At 40.7% G+C, this 22,844-nt stretch overlaps 1 protein-coding gene and 1 non-coding gene across 4 annotated transcripts in view; one reads left to right on the top strand and one right to left on the bottom strand.

The window, feature by feature from the left end:
- TNNI3K (TNNI3 interacting kinase) overlaps positions 1 to 6,339 on the top strand; it is a 288,986-nt gene extending 282,647 nt beyond the window's left edge. For 2 of the 3 annotated variants that reach the window (XM_049703161.1, XM_004279954.4), the window contains 2 exons: positions 2,511 to 2,590; positions 5,818 to 6,339. In XM_049703161.1, the coding sequence (XP_049559118.1) occupies positions 2,511 to 2,590; positions 5,818 to 5,894 (157 nt within the window). In that variant the 3' untranslated portion in view covers positions 5,895 to 6,339. The remainder of the gene's footprint in view (positions 1 to 2,510; positions 2,591 to 5,817) is intronic. The other variant, XM_049703163.1, reaches the window with a different exon arrangement.
- Positions 6,340 to 15,922: 9,583 nt separating this feature from the next.
- LOC117196627 (small nucleolar RNA SNORA70) lies at positions 15,923 to 16,060 on the bottom strand. Its single transcript, XR_004476903.2, has one exon. It is a non-coding gene; the product is annotated as a small nucleolar RNA SNORA70 (small nucleolar RNA).
- Positions 16,061 to 22,844: the final 6,784 nt, after the last annotated feature.

Raw genomic sequence — 22,844 nt, 5'->3', positions numbered from 1 at the left:
CATCCTTTAGGGATCTATTAATTAAATCATTAAAAAAACAATTTTTGAGCTTCTCCTATGTACCAAGCACTGTTCTGAGTGCTGAGCATATAGCAAGGAATAAGGGAGAAAAGATACACAAGGCTTCCAATTTCATTGTTTGAAAGAATATGGAAATAAATGGATGAATAAGCAAGATAATTTTATATAGTCCTGAAAGAAAGAAATAGGTCAATGTGATATAACAGAAAGCGACCATTGGCAGGGGAATGGCCACTTGGAATGGTGGTCAGGGAAGGCCTCTCTGAGCAGGTGACATTCCAACTGAGGCCTGAATGACAGAGGAGCCAGTCATGGGGAAGGAAGGGGAAGGGTTCAGCAAAACAGGATTTGGGTTTATGAAGAAAAGCAGAATTAACAAATGCAAAAGCTCTGGATTGGGAAAGAGATTGGAAGGTTCAAAGGACAGAAAGAACGCCAGAAGAAGTGCTTAGCAGAGATGGGGAGGGATACAAGCCGAGGTTGGAGAGTTAAGCAGGGCCAGCGCCTTGTAGGTTAGGGTAAAGTATTTGTGTTTTATTTTAATTGAACTGGGAAGCAATTGGAAGGTTTTAAGTATGTTTTAAGTAGGTGAATGGCTTACTCTGTTTTATATTTTGAAAAGATCACTCTGGGTAAAATATGGAGAATGGATTATAAGGGGACAGAAGTGAAAGCAGGAAAATCAATTAGGAGGCAAATTGCAGAGGTCCAGAAAAGAAAGAGATTATATGGCCTAGACCTTGAAGGAGGAGAGGTGGATGGATTAGGGTTACATTTTGGAGGCAAAGTTAAAAAGATTTGGATTAGGTGCAAGATATGGGAAAAAGAAAGGTACCGATGATGACTCCAAGAATTTTGAACCCACTGAATGGTGTGGTGCCTGTAATGAGCTAGAGAGAACTCTAGAGAGTTCTCTAGAGAACAGGGGGAGTTACGAGTTCTGCTATGGACATGTGGGGCTGTTCGGGGGGTAACTAGGTCGCCTCTTTGAGGATGCTAAAATATGGATGAGAGAGGTGGATACCACAGGAATTACAGTTATACCATTAACTGACAAATGTGACTAGATATCAGGGCGAGGGCTTTGATAACTTCAGGTTTGAGTCTGAAAAGGTAGACAGGAAGAGAGCCCATTAACCAACATGATAGAGTAGGAGAGGTTTGGCAAAGAGAAGGCTTAATGAAAGCCAGGAACCATGAGGAAATTCCCATTTGAAAAGTGGACAAAGGTACAGACTTTAGAATCTGAAAGACTTGGGTTTGCATCCTAGGTGAGCCGTTTACCAAACCCATGTAACAAGTTACCTGGTTGCCTCAGCCTCCGTTTCTAATCTAGAAAATGAGAGAAATGATTTGGTAATGATAAGATAGTGATAAAGAGTAAATGACGGGCTTCCCTGGTGGCGCAGTGGTTGAGAGTCCGCCTGCCGATGCAGGGGACACGGGTTCGTGCCCCAGTCCGGGAAGATCCCACATGCCGCGGAGCAGCTGGGCCCGTGAGCCATGGCCGCTGAGGCTGTGCGTCCGGAGCCTGTGCTCCGCAACAGGAGAGGCCACAGCAGTGAGAGGCCCGCGTACCGCAAAAAAAAAAAAAGTAAATGAAATTTTATATGTAAATGCTTAATACATAGGAATCATGCAATAAATACTATTATCACTGTCTCTTATAATTAGTATTATAATAACAATATAAAAATAGCAATAACTGTTGGGATGTGTTTTATTTCTGTTGATTATTACTAAGATAATAATGTTCTGACTATTAGTTCCTTTTAAGCAAGGCTTGCAAGGATATTAATCCAGATTTGATATTCAACTCTTTTTTTTGCTATATTTAATCATCAAAACAAATTACAGGGGCTTCCCTAGTGGCGCAGTGGTTGAGAATCTGCCTGCTAATGCAGGGGACACGGGTTCGAGCCCTGGTCTGGGAGGATCCCACATGCCGCGGAGCAACTGGGCCCGTGAGCCACGGCTACTGAGCCTGCGCGACTGGAGCCCGTGCTCTGCAACAAGAGAGGCCGTGATAGTGAGAGGCCCTCGCACCGCGATGAAGAGTGGCCCCTGCTTGCCACAACTGGAGAAAGCCCTCGCACAGAAACGAAGACCCAACACAGCAAAAATTAATTAATTAATTAATAAACTCCTACCCCCAACATCTTAAAAACAAACAAAACCAAATTACATATTATTTATGTACTTTTCCCAATTTACAGATCAATACACTAAGGCTCAGAAAGGGTACCATGTGTAAGGTTACACAGCAAGGAATTGGAGCCTACCTGGAAGAGCCAGGACTCACACCTAGATCTGACATGCTCCAAATAATCCTGAACTCTTTTCCAACAAATCACCAGTAAGATAAAAATACCATTGTACCACTTTGCCAGTTCTCTGGGATCTATGCTGAGTGAATACATTCTGTTTTATAAAAATGTTATTAGCAAATCACCACCGTGGTTTTCATAGTGTCTCATGGAATTTTACAGTGCTGGACAATGTGCCTCTCAAGGCCTGTCTTTGGAGGACATGAAGAAAAGTCTTCAGTTCTCACCCATTGACAAATATGGTAAGTATACAGATTCGTCAGATTGACTAAGGAAACTACCCCTAGGAAGGTGATGTCTGTTTGATAATGAGGGAGAAAGTATTCTATTTTGTAATAAGTAGAGATGAAGGGTACTTTAAAAATATTATATCATAAAAGTGCAAACTTTGCTCTTGTAAGTCTTGTATAAGTCTACAGTTACCTTTGCATTTAATAATGTGTGCATAAGTGTGGAAGTGTATGTGGAAGTACATGGGAGTGTGTGTGCCCGTGGGAAAAAGTACAGCTCTTTTTTGAAAATAATCTCCTGCATCTCGTGACATTCCAAACACCTTGTTTCCACATTATTGAGTCTACTACCTCTACACCTTGTTTCCACCTTATTGAGTCTACTACCTCTACACCTTGTTTCCACCTTATTGAGTCTACTACCTTGAAGTCCCATATTGTGCAGGTATAGGGAGGAGGAGAAAACTCCTCCCTACAGGAGGAGATGAATTTCCACAATTACATCATATCCTTGCTAAAGAGGAGTGTTTTCTCTTTAGCAAGTGCCGGAGGGTAAAATGTGAACCCCGCTATTCGCTCAAAAAGCTGGAGAGGAGGTGAGGGTATCACTGATGGGATCTGTTTTGCACAGGACTATTTTAGAAAGAATTAATAAAGCTCTTTGAAATAGTTAACATAGCTCTGTGCTCGCCCCTGGAAGCCAGAGGATAGGCAGCACCCCTTATCAGCTGCCATATAAATGTGCCAGGCCTGTGATGTCCTTTCTCCCACCTCTAAGCCTGAGAAGCTCTATATTTAATTGGAATTTTAGTACAATGGGCTCATTTATTCATGGGAACTTCCTTTGACAATATGGAGGACTGAAAAAATGTATGTCAGTTAAAGAGAACAGATTTATTACAAGGACTGGGTCTGTGGGAGAATAAACTCGGTGGTGTGTGCCTGGTTCTGTGATATAGATGAAAATAGACCCTGCAGCTTTAGAATCCTCACCAATGCACCTCGGCTGCAGAGTATCATACCTAAGGCAATAGGAAGCCTCTAAGAAACGAAGAAGAAAATTGTTCCGGATAGATTCGACAAACTACTTGGGAACGCTAAAGAAAGGAAACTTTGTGCTTCCGACTCCCAGTACGTGTCTAGAATGCAGTCGAGTGCTTTTTATCATCAGCTTTACAACATAATTGGCCAATCCAGTAACGGGGGAAAATGTGCTCTAAGTGTCACATCATCACATTTTTTATAGATATAATATCGTTTTTTCAAACCTTTACAGATGTGACTGCACAACCACAAAATAGAGGGCACCCTTTGAAATGTGTGCTTTGACCGGAAGTCTTTTCTTTCATGGTGGAGTTTCAAGATGAAGCATTTCTTAACGATCTGTTTCTTAAAGGGATAAGACGTTGAGCAGAATTCCTCAAAATGAAGTTAGACAAAAGTGATGCAATGATTTTAAAAAGTAGGGTTTTCCTATGCATATATTGTACCCGGGGTAGAAGAAGACATTAGCATGTTTGAATGGAGTGACAGTCCCAATAGACAAAAAAGATATATTCAATATCTCCCACTAGGAACATCACATCGTATAAGAAAGAACTCTTTAATTGCCCTCCATTTCTACTTCATAAACTAGTTGTGGTATAACAGCAACTTTATGAACTGTTTCTTCCCCACCCACAGAACAGGGCTAGAGAATGAGGATAAAATTAAGTACCTAGCTGTACTTGAGACCTTTCACCCTGAAGTAACAAAACATGTCGACATGGTTCAGTCTTTCCTTAAAGCCTGTGTTCAAATTTCATTTGGTCCCTCTTAAGCTGAGTGACTGCACAGAGTCTGTCCTTCAACTCTGGTGATGATGGTATCAATAATAAATGTCAGCATCCATGCCCTGCTGATTTTGCTACCCGTCTCCGAAGGTGAACCCTCCCACACTAGAAGGATGGATGCTCCCAATCAGATTTCCGCTGGAGTCCTATGGAGAGAGAGGCATGGAGCATCATAGGCCAGAAAAATCACATGTGGTACATTAAAAGGTTGATTATAGTAATGAAAGGATTACGTGCTTATTAAAGCATCTGTCTATGCCTGGGATGAAGTTGCAGTTTCAGTCTGGACAAGAGGAAATATCTTTGCTCTAAAGTGTAGATTTTTAGTCCGCCCAGAATTAGGATTCAATAATGTGTATCCTGCTTCCCCTAACCTAATCTCAGCTGGCCAGGGCCAGCCCCACTAGCAGGAGAGGACTGGTCACAGCAGCACTGGCAGCAGTGGTGCTGCCTCTCGGGAGAGTATATGTGCTGCCTAAGAGATTTTGACAGAGACCTTTCTTATGAAAATAAATATGCCCATCGAACTGCATATTGCCAGAAGTCTTAATGAAAATGTGGATAGCTGAGTTGGTTCTGAAAACTCGGCTATCAAAGGGAAGCAAAAGCAGCATTAGCTATTGACAAATGTGCCCATTTTCACAGAAACAATGAATGGTTTCCCTACTTGGAATGGAAACATAACTGCTTCCCTGCTCATGTCCTGCGTTCTCTAGGACTGTGGCCAGGTTCTGAGGCACTAGCTCAATTCTCTGGACACACCCAGGGCTATTGTTTCAATGAGCATCAAATGCCACTAGTATTCAGACCTAAGCACTAAAAATTGGACTTTCAGATAGAAAAAAAAAGAAAACCACCAGAGCCAACCTGTTATAGAGAATACTCTTTCCTTTTCTCTACTGCCATCTCCACCTCCCTTTTCAGCCATCAACGGCTTTGCACTCACTGTGTGTCAGACACTGTGCCACTTGTCTTATGTGCATTACCAGCCTTATGACTTCTCCTCTCTACAAATGAAGACACAGGCTCAGAAAGGTTAACAAAAGTCACAGAACTGGTAAGTAGTGGAGGCAGGGCTTAAACCCAGATCCGCCTGACCTGAAGCCCGTACTTTTAGCCATCATGATAAACCACCTTCCTGAACTGTACCCTTCTTTACTCCGAATTCAAAATGTCACCTGGCCAAACACCCATCGCTGATGTTCCTCTGGTCTCAGCTCTCTGTTTTCATTGTAAATTCTGCTTTTGTTTTACAATTGCTTGTCAGCAACTCGTGTCCAAACTCTCTGTTCACATGAGCCAGGAGAGGCTGCTGGGCAGCGTTGCACTGGCTGAGGCTGGTTAAGAGAAATGGGGAGATGGGCTGAAAGGCCGATGAGTAACAGCTGAACTTCTTTCCTGATGCAGGCTATGTGTCTGATCCCATGAGCCCGATGCATTTTCACTCTTGCCGGAATTGTGGCAGCTTTGAGGACAGCAGCTGAGAGCATTCCGCATTTACCTAAGGAGAGTCTTCCCCCAGACTTACAGCAACAATTCTAACCATGGCAGCCTTGCTTCCATTTATATTTTACCCTCTAAGGTCTCCTTAAATTGGCTTATTCATACTGGTCCTATTTAATTCCCCACCACAGGTTGGGCTCTGGATTTGTGGCTGAGGAATGAAATGCAAAAGAGCCAAAACAAAATTTATTTGAAGAATTGTTTTTAATTTTGTAAAGGAAAAAATAATTTTATGTTGTTGGTTGGAGATGGGGCCTTAGTCGTTGGTGGGGACTTAACAATTGTTATGTTTTCATAGACTGAATTAAGTAGACGTGTTTGAGAGTCATGTGTTTGATTTCTTAGAATATTGTTCATTTTCTTATCTCATTATGTTACTTAAAGTGTCCAGCCCTGTGATTAAAGGTTCTTTGGTGACATACAAAATCGACTCAGAAGTGTATTTCATTCCAACAAGACTTCTACTGAGTACACCTTTCTTTCAGATATATTGGTAAAAATACGTATTGATCTTCAGATCAAGAAGCTTGCAGAAATACAACACTTATTATTTGGCCTCCTCTCTGCATGGTACCTCTGTGCTCTGCTTGGATGACCTGTTGCTGTCAGCACCGAGGTGTCACAAATGCCATTGGTACCATCATGAAACCGACCCATGCATGCAAAGCTGCCATTCATACCAGGGTCTGGCACAGTGACCTGGGAGGATGGTTGAGGTACCTGCTACCTTCAGAAAAAGAGAAGTCTTCCCTCCACACTCCCAACAAGGAAGGCAGGAATGCTTCCACCAACAAAATAGTTTTGCCATTGAAAGACAGACCTGGAAAAAGACAGACAGGAAACCATGAAAATTCAGTGTTATAATTACTGCTATTCACCTTGGTAAGGGAAATAACATTAGTAAAGGAAGATCGGGCATCCTCTAAATCAAGGTTTCTGGATCTCAGAACTATTGGAGGGAGTAATTCTTTCTGGGATCTGTCCTACGCACTGTGGGATTTTTAATAGCTTCCTGGCTTCTACCTCCAGATGCCAGTAACAGCTCCCTAAGTCACAGCAATCAAAAGTGTCTCCAGACTTTTCTTAATGTGCTCTGGGGGACAAAAATCTCCCCAGGTTGAGAACCACTGCCCTAAATCCTGAGATTAGGGGGCTGAAGAGGAATGAAAGAAAGATAGAGCCTGACCCTGACTGGCTGCGTTTAGGCAAAGCTGCTCTCTCCTCCTCCTTAGTAATGTGGATCCGTAGACAAATGGAGCTCAATGAGTGCTGATGGCTCCTTCCATGTCTGTGGCAAGCTGCTCCGTTCTCCCCTCGCCCCTACCAATTAGAAATTATGTTGCTTGCGGGCAATTTCTATCAGAATAGCAACATCCCCTGTATTCCTTCAGAGCCTTTCCTTATGACCTGTGGTCGCAAAGTTGAAAGTCCCCACAAGTTCTGAAGAGCTTGGCGACAGCCCAATGCGAATCCAGAGGTAGCCGTGAAAACCATGGTACTTCCAATTAAATTTATCCTTTTTCAAAAAAAAAGGTCATGAAGAACCTAGGGGTAAGACGGGAATAAAGACACAGACCTACTAGAGAATGGACTTGAGGATATGGGGAGGGGGAAGGGTAAGCTGTGACAAAGTGAGAGAGTGGCATGGACATATATACACTACCAAATGTAAAATAGATAGCTAGTGGGAAGCAGCCGCATAGCACAGGGAGATCAGCTTGGTGCTTTGTGACCACCTAGAGGGCTGGGATAGGGAGGGTGGGAGGGAGGGAGATGCAAGAGGGAGGAGATATGGGCACATATGTATAACTGATTCACTTTGTTATAAAGCAGAAACTAACACACCATGGTAAAGCAATTATACTCCAATAAAGATGTTAAAAATATATATATCCTTTTTCAGCGCCCAGCTTTTTCACTTTCCCACCCAATTTTTCTGGAGTCACAGGTACTCTATCCCACCAAGCAAGTTGCCAAGGGGCTTTACCATAAGCAGGACCAAGGAGCTTGAAGTGACCATATTGGTAAAACGCCTTCTGGCAAAGACAGAAAAAGAGAAAAAGGGGGCTGGTTAAAGAACACCAGTCTCCACAGATCTCCCTCTCCTCCTCTGCTCTAGGTACTTTAGGAAACCAGCTGGCACCAGCCTGGGAAACTTTGGGGCTTGATCCTTTTGAGTTGAGTTGAAAGGAATAACTTTGAAAGTTAAAAATTTTTAAATATATACATACATACCAATTTTAACTAAAAGATTCACAGTAGATGTAATGCTGAATGTGTGTCTAATCAGGATTAAAGCAGGAATCCTCCCAGGTTTCCACTGAATGGAGGTCAGATCCAGAGGAATGACTGCTTCTGAAATACCCCTCTTTTAGAGGAGGATTTTCTAGAACAAATTTGTCAGGTTCCCTTTCTTTGTTTCCTTTAATTAATCACCTCCTCTCTCCACACTATATCTCCTCATGTTGCTGCTTCCCTCTGGCTCTTGTTAAGTATCTGTGTCTTGATTCCTGAGAAGGGTAACCTTTTCACAGATGCCAACCTATAGCTCACAAACCCTTTTCATTACTGCACTTTTAATGGGGCCCAGGGATCATCTGAGAGCTTGTCTCGAGACCATGGGGATTTTTGTGCTTTTTTTTTTTCCTCCTTGCTGAAAAAAATGTCTCACTAATTGCTTTCTTTTTGTGCTGGTAAAAATGAACTTCTATGATCGTGTTTTTGCATGCTTAGCACATTAAATTTTTTTTTCCATGTGCATGCAGCACTGAGCTCACTTAGAAGATGTTCAATTAGCTATAATTGTAAGCCAAATTACAGCAGCACCAGGAGAGAGTTATTCCAACACAGTGATTATTTGGGTTAAATTATTTCCAAAGCTGACATTTCCCTGGGAAAGAGGAAAAAATGGGTGCCAATAGTAGGAAAAAGGGCTAGCACTAGACAATCCATCTGAAATGAAGGACCTGATTTCTTTCTCTCTCATGCTCTCTGCCTTTCCTTAGTTTCTTCTTACCTTCCTTCCATCCTTCCTTCCTCCTTTTCTCCCTCCAACAATAATCATTAGCTTTGGAGTCACCTGGACCTTCTACAGTAGTTTTGTGACCTTGGGCAAGTCACTTTACCTATCTGAGCTTGTTTGTAGGATGGTGATAATAAAAATTATGTTGTAAAGTTGCCGTAAGGATTGCAAATAATATAAAGTGCATTGAATAGTTCCTGGCACACCATAGTCAATATTGTAAATGTTGTTGTTGTTTATTTTTATATTATGTCACCATGCAGCCAAAGAGCTATTCTACAGAAGTCGAGCATGAGAAGGGTAGAGATTTTTCTCTCTTGTGGAAATAACCATCAACATCCCTAAAAACCCCACCTTTGCAAACAGCAAACTGCCAAGCTTACGCTTTTGAGGCAGTTGGAGCCAAGATGCATCAGCCTTAGACAGTGACGTCTTATTTACACCTGAAATAAAATCTGAAGAGAAAGAAATCCTTTAAATCAAATACAAGAATCGGAAAGAATTTCTCAAACAAGGGGGATGATAATTAAAAATAGAAAGAAAACACATTTACTGAGTATCTGCTATATGGCAGGAAGTGTTTTAGATGATTTTAGGTGTATTTTTTCAATTAGTTCTCAAAATTGCTCTGGAAAGGGAGAATGCTCTTCCTGATTTTTCAAGTAAGTAACAAATCCAAGCTAGCATAGAATGGAATCAGGTTTCAAAACTCGGCTGGTCTTGCACTAGCATCCATGAGTTTTTCACTACACAGTACTGCCTCCACTGTGATGGAGAAAAAGGAATAAAAATAGGAAACATTCACAATCCAGAATTGTGGTAAAAGCAAACAAATCTGCAGTTCTGCAGTCCTGAGGAAAATTTTGGGAATTACCCAGGAGAAGTTGCAGGGACAAAAATAAAAACAACCAAACCTGGGCTTCCCTGGTGGCACAGTGATTGAGAGTCCGCTTGCCGATGCAGGGGACACGGGTTCGTGCCCCGGTCCGGGAAGATCCCACATGCCGCGAAGCGGCTGGTCCCGTGAGCCATGACCGCTGGGCCTGCGCGTCCGGAGCCTGTGCTCTGCAACGGGAGAGGCCGCAGCAGTGAGAGGCCCGTGTACTGCCAAAAAAACAAAAAACAAAAAAAACAACCAAACCTGTCTTGATTACTATGGCTCATGATTGCAACGTAAAACCAAAAAAAAAAAAAAGAATCATCATTTCCTCTGTTTTAATTATGGAAAAAAGAGGGCTAGAACAATCTCAAGGTTCAAAAAGCATACATTATTATTTTCTAGGCACAAAGAGCCAGAAATGATTGACAGAAGCAAGACTCTCACCGTGATAAGCAGGAACAAAACAATTATGAGGGCAAAGCACAGTAATTAGGGAAGCCAAGGAGTTTCACATTTTCCTCTCCTTATTAGCACACTGGTTAGGGAAAGTGAGGAGAGATGGTGTAGCCATTACCAGTAGGATTTGAATACCTTTTTCCTTCCCAGTTTTGTGTTGCTTGTAGTTACTCAAGCATGCAGACTGCAGAGCTCCCCCTGATCAATTTCCTTCCCTATTTCACGAGCCACAAGGGCAAAGATGAACCATTTGACAATTGCAGTCCCTTCACAGGGGATCATTTGAGGGCTTAGCTGCTGCAGTAACAGACTGTGGTCCAAGACTGTCAGCTCAATTAGCACCATATGCAAAACATGATGGAGAAGCAAAGTTCCTCTCCCTCCTTGGACATCCTACCTTTTGGAAGGCTAACTAGATACAAAAAGAGCAGGGGTTGTACCTTTCTCCTCAGGCCAGAGATCCAAGGCAGCACAGCGGCCAACCCAACGGCAGGGTACTAATTAAATTAGGCTTCTAGAATTAAAACACTGCCCCAGGTGCCAGGCCCCACTGATGAGGATAGGTCTCCAAAGCACTCTCAGTCTAACTTTATGTTTAATTAGTGAGATAAAAGAATAGTATCTCAAATATCTGTCTTTTAATCAATGGACTCATATGCAGGAAAAAGGTATCTTTGCCATCTTTAAAGAAGGTTTTGAAGCTCACTAATTTCACTAACTTCCATCGCTTCTTTTATCTCAACTAATCAGGAAAGGGTGAGATTCCAGCAAGATCACGAAATGCAATGAAAATAATTTGAATGTTGGTTTGCCCTTCAGTTTTTACTCATAATAATCCATGGTCTGCTTAACACCACTTCAAAAATTAATCCACAGCGAAGAATGTCAGGTTCTTCTTTCAGAGGTTTTCTTTTCCCATCCTTAAATTCAAATCAGTCAGAGGGAACAGAATTAATGTCCAGATTGAGGATAGTTTGAGGTGAGAAGAATAAAAATGGACGGGACACTGGATGACATATGTTTATCCTGTGCCAGGTATGAAATTGTAGGAGGCAGAATAGCACAGAGAAATTCTCAAACTTTAGCCTATGTCAGAATCACTAGAGGGTTCATTCAAATGCAGATTGCTGGACCCCGCCCCAGGGTTTTAGAATCCGAAGTTTTGCAGTGGGACCCAAAAGCGTGCATTTCCAACAAGCTCCCGGGAGACCTGATGCTGCTGGTCCCGGGACCACACTTTGAGAAGCACTGGCATTGTAGTGAGCTTTCGAGTCAAGCATGGGTGAAAATCTGGTTCAAGCCCTCACTGTGTGTGACCTTCCATGGGCAAGTTACTCAGTCTTTCTGACCCTCGGATTCCCCATCTATAAAGTGGAGACAATGATTCTTACCTCATAGAGAGGATTAAGTAAAATAATGCATGAAAATCACATATCACAGTGCCAGGCACATGATAAATGTTCCATAGCAATCAGCCATGCTTAATATAACATTACTGGGAGAGCAATCAACCAAGCACGAAGGGCTAATCTTTAACTTCCCGGATGCTAATGAAAGGATTATGGTTTGAAAGAATTTAAGTGTTTGTAAGACAAATAAACCATATATTAGCATCCTATAATCCAGGTTATACAACAAAAAGAATATGAGAATAATGTAAAAGGCACAACATGAATAAAATTATAAACACATTTGCAGTGCAGTAAAGTTAAATATAAATGGTTAATTACTAATGTCTCCAAGGAACATGTATTAGACTCCTCTTCTGTGTTACCTCAGATCTTCTTGGTCTCACCTAAGCCATTGGCCACTGAGTCATCTACCATCACCACAAACCAACTTTCTGTGGGCACAACTTGACCACACCTTGCCTCATATCAAGCCTGGTTCCTATTGCCTTGTACCCCCCACCCAGATCACTGCCATTGGGGCACCCCTGTTGCCCTGAGGAGAGATGTCACAAGTTCTTGAGGGCTTTGCAGCTCAACCTAGCAGTTAACACTTGGGGACCTATGGAGTAAACCTTTGACCGATAGGGATCAGGGCCAGGGAATAAGGGATCAGGGTCCTTCTCCATCACACCCCAAATGTCCCAAGGCACAGTCATTCTTAGAGTCTCAGAAGAGAGTTTAGTGAGACTGACAATCAGTTGCCCTTGATTCCAAACACTGTCCAGCTCAATACCACGCTGTAGGATTGGCTCTCCCTCCTACCCTTCCTCACTCCTGCTCTCCTCATTCCCACTTACATGGGATTGCTTTCCCTAAAGAAATAGTAGCACATGAGGTTTTTGCTCAGGCTCTGCTTGCTAGAGAGACCAAGCTAGGATAGACAGTATGTAAATAAATGAATTTTGACTGCTAGTTTCTCCTTAGTAAGGAGTGGTTTGTGGAATGAAGGAGTGAGCAATTGGATAATTAAATGAGAGTAAGAATGAATTAACAAAGGAATGAAGGGATTCGGTAGACTGCTGGGCTGAGATCATTTTAGCCTTGTTTCTTTCAGCCCCTTTGACTCTCCTATTGTCTTTGTTAAAAGATAAACTGTGGCATTTAAAAAGATTTAAGAATTTATTTGAGCAAAAGTTCATTTAAAGTGGGCAGTGCCAAATCGGAAGTAGTTAGGAGCAATCTACCTGCAGGAACCTGGGGCAAGACTTTTATGGAGAAGAAACAGAAACAAAGCAAAGCAGTTATTTGATTGGCTCTAGCTTAAGTGGTTGCCTTATCTGGGAAAGCCTAGTTGGTTGTTTGTGATTGGTGGTCCTTAGATTTTGATTTCTTAACCTTGAGGCATTTACAGGTTTAGGTTTGGGTTGCTTATGTAGGTTGGTAAGGCGTTAGAAACACCTGTCTAATGGCTTCCTTGTTTAATTAATTTAACACTGTTTTCACACTTTCACAGTTTCTCTTTTATGTGTGGGATGCTTGATTATGCCCTTTGTAAGTAACACTGTCACCAGCAAAACTGGCTCTGCGCTGCTAGGGATCTGCTACCTTCACTCTAAATTTCTATAAGTTGATTTTTTCCTCTCCCTGTTTAGTTGTTATTTCTCTCATTCTACCAATCTGCTTACTAATTTTTCTACTTTATCAGTATATTCCTATTTAGCATTCTCATTATTACTGCTACTCTTTCTCCTCCCTAGTTGTGTGTTTAGTGTCTCTACAAGTTGGAAATGACTTTTTACATGCCCTTCCGGGAGTTCTTTCATTTGCATGAAAATGACCAGTTTCCTGGCATTGCCAGGAGGGTACTAACCCCCCAAACAAACTCTGTCTCTATGGTGCTTCTTGTTCTTTCAATTTAATCATCCCTCACCCCTTGCTTGGAAGTCTAATGAATGAAATGATCTGTCATTGCTTTTGCTTTTAACTCTTCAATGCTCCTTAAATATGGGCTCCATGCAATTTTTTTCAGTAGCAGTCACAAAAGAATAGGGAAGCAAAGCTCAGATTTTGTTAGAGTCAATCCCCACCTACCATGTTACAGTTCCTCCTTAGTACAGTAATTGCCTGCCCATCTTTCAAGCCATAGTTCTTCACATAGACAACAAGGAAGCTGAATAAAATATGAACAGAGGTGGCGCAGTGGTTGGGAGTCTGCCTGCCAATGCAGGGGACATGGGTTCGATCCCTGGTCCAGGAGGATCCCACATGCCGCAGAACAACTAAGCCCATGCACCCCAATTACCAAGCCTGCGCTCTAGAGCCCATGAGCCACAACTACTGAAGCTCACATGCCTAGAGCCCATGCTCCACAACAAGAGATGTCACTGCAGTGAGAGGCCCATGCACTGCAGCGAAGAGTGGCCCCCGCTTGCTGTAACTAGAGAAAGTCCGCACACGGCAACGGGGACCTAACACAGCCAAAATTAAATAAATAAAATAAATAAATTATTTTTTAAAAAAAATGAACAGAATAGGGCTGGATTGGAAAGTCACCAAATTAAAGGCAAAGACGAGGATGAAAAGCAATGGAATAAAGGCATAGGGTTGTTAGTCTACCGCTCAGCTCTGCGGAACCCTAAATGTTCAAGTTTTTTGGCATCCACATATTCACCAAAAGTCTTCCATTTCCTGTATTACAAAGTCAATGCATTCTGGGGGCAAGTTCAACTGGTCAAATCTATGCAAAGCAAGCACATTTTAAAAAATTCTAGCAATTAAAATAATTGGCTAGCTAAGAAAAGACTGTCCTAGTTAATTGGTCTCCACTGAAGAAACATTAGGCTTAAGGGAAAATGTATTTTTAATAGAAGTAATAAGTTATTAACACAAATGAAAATCCTGCAAAATGTAAAACAGTGAGTAGTGAAAACTGTTCAAGTTGCTTGCTAAAGCTAAATTAGTTTGTTCCTTTCTCCCACACTATCCATTAAGCTGTTAACTGATTTAAAATATTAATAGAGTTCAGGAATCACAGAGAAACACCTCCTTATTTGCAATTTTTCTGTCAGATGTCTTACTACTGTATCAAAAATGATTATTCATAGTACAAGCATATGCTGCAATTAATCAAAACCATACTGCACAGCAAACAGGAGTGTTTACAAATGTTCCTAGAGTTCTTAGCCTGGTTAAAAAACAGATCCTGTATCCCCTTATAATTTTAAGTGATCTGCCTTAAAAGTCATGTTTTCTCTTGTTTATATTATAGATTCCATAGAGTTCAGTTTTCCTGTGGTGCTAATTTATGGTATTTATTTTGTAAACCCGGCATTAATAACTATCAAAAAAAAAAAAAAACCCACCATGCATTTAAAGGGAGCTATTAGTTGCATCTCCAAGGAGAAGATGACTAGTTTTCTGTGCCCTCGTGCAGCTGCCTGTCACCCTGCTGGGTCACTCAGGGGTTTCATAATGTACAGCAGGCAAATGAGTGTTTGTTATCATTTCTTAGGGCTTTGTTGCACAATGCCTTTGGAGAACTGGGATAAACCACGAGTGTGTCACACAAAGCCCCTTTTTCCCATTCTTTTAAGGCCTGGTCAGAGACAGAAGCAACATCCTCATTCACACCCTCTTGTCTCTAGACCTTACCCTAGTTTCCACTCTGCTCTTTTTTTAACTTTTTATTTTAGATAATGATCAATTCACAGGAATTTCCAAAATAATGTACAGAGAGGTCCTGTGTATTCTTCACCCAGTCTCCCCCAGCGGAACATCTTGCATAACTACGGTGCACTATCAAAACCTGGAAATAGACATTGGTCTACTCCCCTTTTTATTTTTGAAAATTTTTTATTTTATTTTTTGACAGGAAAATAGGATTTATTGATGGATGTGAGTAAGGAGGGGACAGTGCCATGGGTGTCAGGAGCGCAGGGCCTGCCATTTGTCCAGAGGGCCATGATTAGGGATGTATTTGACTACACAGCCTGAGCCACTTTTCTGTCACCATGTTTTCAAATTCATCAGCAGTAAACTTAGTAAATCCTCACTTCTTGGAGATGTGGATCTTCTGGTGGCCAGAGAACTGGAACTTGGCCCAGGGTAGGGCCTCAATCACATCTCCTTGTTTTGCACCTTGGTGCGGATGGACATTATGATTTGGCTACCGTGCCCTGGGGCTTTCCAAAGGCACTGTGCATACCTATCTGGAGCCTAGACTGGGGACAGCATTGCCAGTCATGAATGTCCACTGGAAAGGGCTGCTGCCAAGGTCCCTTAGGGCAACATATACAGGCAACAGGCTCATACACTACCCTACCTAGGAGGCTGCTGTTTGCAACCATTGCACACCAGGCCCCCACGGGGAAAAGAGCATGGAGGCTGAATTGGCTACAAGGTCTACTCCCATTTTTAAAGGGGCCTATTACTTACCTCTGAGTAGAAAGAGTCCCTGAGCCCATCTTATTTTACTAGCTACAGTGGACAAATTACAAAAGAGTGAAAAAAAAAATGAAAACTGAGGTATTCAGAAGGTAGAATACTCCTTTGCTTCTCTACTAGAAAGTTTCATACAACCTAATTGTTTCCTTGACCCATATGTGAACTCTTCCTTGAAGTTGATATAAGGGAAGAAATATCACTAACAAGAGCATTACAATTTTAAATGCCACTAAAAAGAGCATTACAATGTTAAGTGCCAATAACAAGAGCATTGCAATTTAAAAATCTCTTCCCAACCATTTTAAGACAATTGTGTTAAACCATCATTTAAGAAGCTTTAGCTGTGGAAAAATTTAGTCTCAATCGCTAGTAATTTCATAGTCAACCCGAACTTTATTGGGAATTTGTAACTGTGAATATTTGAAAAAATATATTCTCTCACTTTACAATTAAATGATATAAATATTTTGAAGATTATGTCAAAAGTCTGTCTTTCATAACATGAGGACTCAATAATTTGAAGGGCTTTCCCAATATAAGTAGAACCTGCATAAAATTAAAATTTTTACTTTATTGCTGAATTTGCAGTGAATAAGGAAACACTTAAAAAAAAAAAAAAAGGTGAGCTAAAACCATCAGTGATCAGGTAAAGACAAGGGAAAAGCAAGGTTGCCCTGAGGGCAATAGGCTATTAGTACTGAAATTGGTGACTAAGCCTTGCGCCAACAATGAGGGGGAAATTTATTAAAGATTGGCACATTAAACTGGACCCTGAAAGGATTATTCACAAACTAAAATTAACACAATATCACAGACAAATGAGAAACAAACCACCATGAATGAAAGTCAACAGAAATAACAAGCTACAGTTCCAAACACCGAAGATATCAGATATTAGAAGAATCGGTTTTGGAATAGAAAGTAGCTATACACACAGTACTTAAAGAAATCCTAAAAATAAAATGACACAAAGTAGGAAAAAGTTAGCAAGCAGCACGGGACCATCAAAATGAACAGATATATTTACAGTTTTGTAGTTAAAGGAGAGGGTGTTGGAGTAGATAATACAATCACATGCCTGGTAGTAAAATAAAGAAATAGGTCTAGTGTTGGTAGTAGACATCTGGTGGGTTGGGAGATGTTCTGACTAATAAATGAAAATATAATATCACTGTGCATCTATTCATATATTTTTAAATTTGTTTTGCTCTTATAAGAAAATTTGCTCTTAATACTATTGATGATTATTGCCACTGTAATATTATCCTAGAGTTTTATCATGCAGTTTTATAGACCCTTTCTCCACTTTAAATGTTGATAGAGGTGGTACAGGTACATATACCTTAGGTTTTTGGCACCCTTTGGAGATTCAATTTAGTTTCTGTATAAGTTGTTTTTATACTTCTCTTTTTTCCCCTGTAGTCAATTACGTTTCATTCTTATTTTATGCCTATTACACAAAAATATCAAAAGTTTTTGTGGATACCAGTGACTTACAATAAATAGTAAGTTTTAACAATTTTATATCACTTTTTAGCTATCTTTGGATTACATATTAACTCATTTTGAATATTTCAAAATCAATATTGAATTGTATTTCAGTATGTCTCTCAATATGCTTTGAATATAGACACAACTAAGGCTCACTGATGGACTTGACATGGAATGCAAAACAGAGAGATGAACAGTTTTTGTGAAAAAAAAATGAACAGGTAGACTTGGATTAAAGATTAAATACAACTTTTAAGAAATGAAAAATAAAATTGTTGAAAGTACAAGTACAGTGAATGCATTAAATAGAAGATTAGACAGATAAATAGAAAAGAATTGGCAGATAGCTCTAAAGAAATTACACAGAATACAACTTTAAGGAACAAAAGGGAAAAAGTCTCAGAACTCTTTTGCTCATCTCTAAAATAGGAATTAAAATACAGTCATTCCTCAAGGTCCATCCATGTTACTGCAGATGGTAAGATTTCATCTTTTTATGGCTGAGTAGTATTCCACTGTATATGTATTATACCACATCTTCTTTATCTATTCATCTGTTGATGGACACTTAGGTTGTTTCCATATTTTGGCTGTTGTAAATAATGTAATGAACATGGTGGGTGCATGCATCTTTTCAGACTACTGTTTTTGTATTCTTTGGATAAATACCCAGAAGTGGGTCATATGATAGTTCTATTCTTAATTTTTGGAGAATCTCCATACTGTTTTCAATAGTGGCTGCAGAAAAACTAATAAACAAACACAAAATAAATGAACAAACCAAACCAAATAAAAACAGACACATAGACACAGAGTAGTGATTACCAGAGGGGAAAGGGTGAGGGGGGCAGAGAATGGATAAAGGGGACCAACTGCATGGTGATGGATGGAAAATAAACTTTTGGTGGTGAGCACATTGTAGGGTATACAGAAGCAGAAATATAATGGAATCAGCTTAAAGAAAAATGCACAACATAAAAGTTATTAAGTTTTATTTGGGGAACTTACTAAGGACTATAACCTGGGAAACCGGTTCTCAGTTTAACCTGAAGAGGTAGGGGTGGAGCCAGGATATATACAAATTTTTTGGCTGGGAAATATGTATAGTCAAGCATACATCTTGGTAACACTTCACTGCTAATCATAAACAACAGTTAATCTCAAGTTAATAATTTTAGTGCTTTTCTATGTATGGGAAGATGCGAAAATCTAGGGTCAATGAAATTCTTCCTTAGATATGAATCTTAACTACCTAGATGAATTCTCCTTAGGGTGCTCTGTCAGTGGGTGACTGCAATGGATTGTGACTTAACATTTGTATATTGGGGTGATGAGCAACACTGTTTGTTCTTTTTGTTTACATTATACACATAAAACATATAATATTATAAATCATTTTTAGCTCAATTAAAAAAGATACAGTCATCCCTTAGTACCCAAGGGGCATTGGTTCCAGGACCCCCCCCCCATGGATACCAGAATCCAAGGATGCTGAAATCTCTTATATAAAATGGTGTAGTGTTTGAATATAATTTATGCACATCCTCCTGTATGCTTTAAATCATCTCTAGATTATTTATAATACCTAATACAATGTAAATGATATGTAAATAATTGTAAATAAAATGTAAATGTTATGTAAATAGTTTCCAGTACATGGCAAATTCAAGTTTTGATTTTTGAAACTTTCTGGAATTTTTTAAAAAACATTTTCAATCTGCCATTGGTTGAATCTGCAGATGCAGAACAGAAGATAGGGCAGGTACAGTGGGCTACAGAGGGACAACTGTACCTGCCCTATCTTCTTCTGTTTGCCACTAGATTCTACTTCATGAGAACAAGGCAAGGTATGTGTGATAGTAACCTATAAGTGGAAAACACTATTATATACCAACAGGTAGAATGGAGACTACCTCTGTCCCTTTCTGTCTCTTTCCCTCAGGCTATCCTTATCTAATTTATTTTTCTCTTTGTTGGTTCTCTTCAAATCGTTCTTGTTCATTATACTCTGATTTTCCCTGGACATAACTGTTGAGAGGCAAAGTGAATATAATCTGTGATTTAGCCCTTCCCCAACCCCTTAGGATCAACTGAGGCACCTGTTTGCCAGGTGTGGACTGGGCAGGTGTGGAGCTATTTATCATACTGGTTAGAGGTGTTCAGCTGAGAGGCAACCCCTTGACTTGGGTGGCTCAGGGTGTACAATCCTTTTCAAGGATTGAAAAGTGCACTGAGCCTTAGGAGACACATGGGCTAGGAATTGCCAGGAGCACAAGTTCTTCTACTGAGAAGGGACACTCAACTCTCCATGGCTGTCCAGAGGCTAATCAGCCACAAATCTACTGAGACTCAGCTTCACAGATCCTACAGTTTGCAAATGGAGATTAAGATGTGAAAACAACAGAATCTAATTGCTATTGAGAAGCAATCCCCTCTAGAAGAGGCCTCAGCAGCGAAGAGAAGGATATTTATTGTAGTCTAATAGGGTATGACTGAAATACAGCCTCTCGGGCAACAGAAAATGATTCCAGCATTATCTTTGCAATTGTAGTGGTACTTGTGTGTTGGAAGCCCTCATCTTTGTGGTGTGAAGGGCAGGATACAAAGTTCTGGCTAAGAGAGTAGACTCTAAAGCAGTGGTTCTCTACCCCAGCTGCACGGGGAACTTTAAAAGAGACGGGTAGGGCTTCCCTGGTGGCGCAGTGGTTGAGAGTCCGCCTGCCGATGCAGAGGACACAGGTTCGTGCCCTGGTCCGGGAAGATCCCACATGCCGCGAAGCGGCTGGGTCCGTGAGCCATGGACGCTGAGCCTGCGCGTCCGGAGCCTGTGCTCCGCGACGGGAGAGGCCACAACAGTGAGAGGCCCGCGTACCGTAAAAAAAAAAAAAAAAAAAAGAGACTGGTACCCAGTCCTACGCCCAGAGATTCTACTGGTTTGGGTGCAGCCTGGACGTAAGGATTTTTCAAAACCTCCCAGTGTGTTCTAATGCGCAGCCCAGGCTGAGAACACTTCAGAACGCTGGTTCTCACAGCTCAGCGTGCATCAGTGTCACCTGGTGACCTTTTTAAAACACAGTTTGAACTCTAGCTTCTCAAGGTCTGGTCCCTGGCTCAACAACATCAGCATCATGTGGGGATTTGTTAGAAATGCAGATTCTCGGTGCCTTACAGCCCTAACTAATTGGAAATTCTAGGAGTGGGACCCAGCAAATTTGAATTTAAAAGGCCCTCCAGCTGATTCTAATTCAAAGCTAAACTTTGAGAACTCCTGCTACAGATGGAGCCATTTTTTTCTGGGTTAACCCCCTTCTGTGACGCTTCCTAGCTTTACAACTTGAATATGTTACTTCTTTTTGTGTCCAGTTTCATCACCTATAAAATAGGGCTAATAGTACCTTCCTCATAGCATTGTGAGGCTTAATGAGTAAAGAAATAAAAGAGTAAAAGAATAAAATGAATAAAATAGTAAAAGCATAATGTGTTAAACTGTATTATACCGATTTAAATTAGGCTTCTGAAATCACATTAACATCTACCTTTTCATCTCAGTAGTTATTCAGAATTGAGATCTGTGGAGAAAAGCCTTGGCTCCAAAACAGTAATCACCTGGGGAGATTTTTTTAAGTCCTGTTGCCCAAACCTCACCCCCGGAGATTAAAAGAAATCTCCTCCGGGGAATTCTAAGGTCCAGCCAAATTTGAGAACCAGTGATTCAGATTTGAGTTTGTTAAGCCCATTTGTTTATGCTTAGATAGGTTTGTCATTTGTTGAATTCTCCTGGAGAGTTCTGTGCTTAGTAGGGAGCCACTAACATTATGATTAGTTCAGTGGGGAGAGTTTCCATTCATTTTCAAAGATTTCCTTTTCTTTAAATTAATCGATGGCAGGTGTGTGTGTGCACATGCGTGTGCCCGTGTATGCATAAAATAACTAGTATGTGGTGCTTCTGCTGTCTCTAACCATAAACTTTTGCATTCTCGGTGGGGATTACAAACAGGCAATGACAAACCTCGGGACATCTGTAATTCAGACGACCAAAATATTTCACTTAAGCCGCATTTGAAAACTTGTATTTCAGCATTTGCAAAGCAAGAACAAAATTAGCTGTTCTAAAAAACAAAACCGAAAAAACACCAAGTTTTAGAGAGTGATTTGATTAGAAATTTGGATTCTGTACCTCTAACAAGAAAATCTCACTAACGAGGAGCAGCATTGTGAAGTGAAAGAAGCTCTAGACTAGAGATAGGAGTTGCAATCCTGTTTTGTCCCTCACCAGTGTGTAGCCTATTCCTCAGACCCGCTGGGTCTCTGTTTTCTCAATCTGATACCTACAGAGGTGCTCGTGGAACTTTTGATCTCCAGGGTCCATATTACCTCTAATGTTTTATGAAAATAATGACCATTTTCTCTTCCGTCCACAAATTCAGATACTCCCTGCATCCTATCAACATCCATTAAATTTAGGCTTAAAAACTTCTAGAACGTGTAACAGAATTACCTCTGCATTTTAGTTGTCATCCTTTTACCAGATATTTATTGAGTGCGTGCCATGTCCAGCCACTGCTCTTGACACAGGGAATTGAACATGGACCAGAGCAGACCATGTCTCTTCTCTCATGGAGCTGACATTCTATTGCACAACAAGTCAGCCTGTGTTACAGGAAATGTAATTGTCACAACTCTACAGTTCCTTTTCCCTTCCTCACAACATCTCACACTTGCATTCTAACAGATGGACTGGAGAAGATGGTGATGGTGTGGAAGGAGAGATTGAAAACCTGGCTAAAGTGAAGCTTTTTAATAATAGTCTTAAAAAGAGAGGAAGGTTGTAATAAATCATTCTTACTCCACCGAGGAGTGAAAGGGCAATTAGTTCCTTTGTGCCAGTTGTTTCCAAACTTTTGTGACTAAGGCACATTTTTGAAAACTGAAATGTCTGTGGCATATGAAACGGTGAGGATTAGTCTCCTTGGTTATAGAAGCTGATTGCTTTTCAAAAGCACAGGTTAACAAATTACAGTCCTCGGGCAAAATTTGGCAGTCCACCTTTCTTTGTAAATAAAGTTTACACACCCATTTGTTTAAGTATTGTCTACAGCTGCTTTTGCCCTGAAATGTCAGGATTGAGTAGTTTTGACTGTGTGTACTGCAAAAATCACGGACTGATGAAATACCAAAAATGATTTCAGTGGCTTATCAGCTGACAAGTCAATTAGGTCCTAATTTAATGTTCTTGAAAACAAAGAAT

Source organism: Orcinus orca, chromosome 1 (assembly GCF_937001465.1).
Source record: "Orcinus orca chromosome 1, mOrcOrc1.1, whole genome shotgun sequence".
NCBI classification, from domain to species: domain Eukaryota; kingdom Metazoa; phylum Chordata; class Mammalia; order Artiodactyla; family Delphinidae; genus Orcinus; species Orcinus orca.
This window is presented reverse-complemented; position numbering and strand designations above follow the sequence as displayed.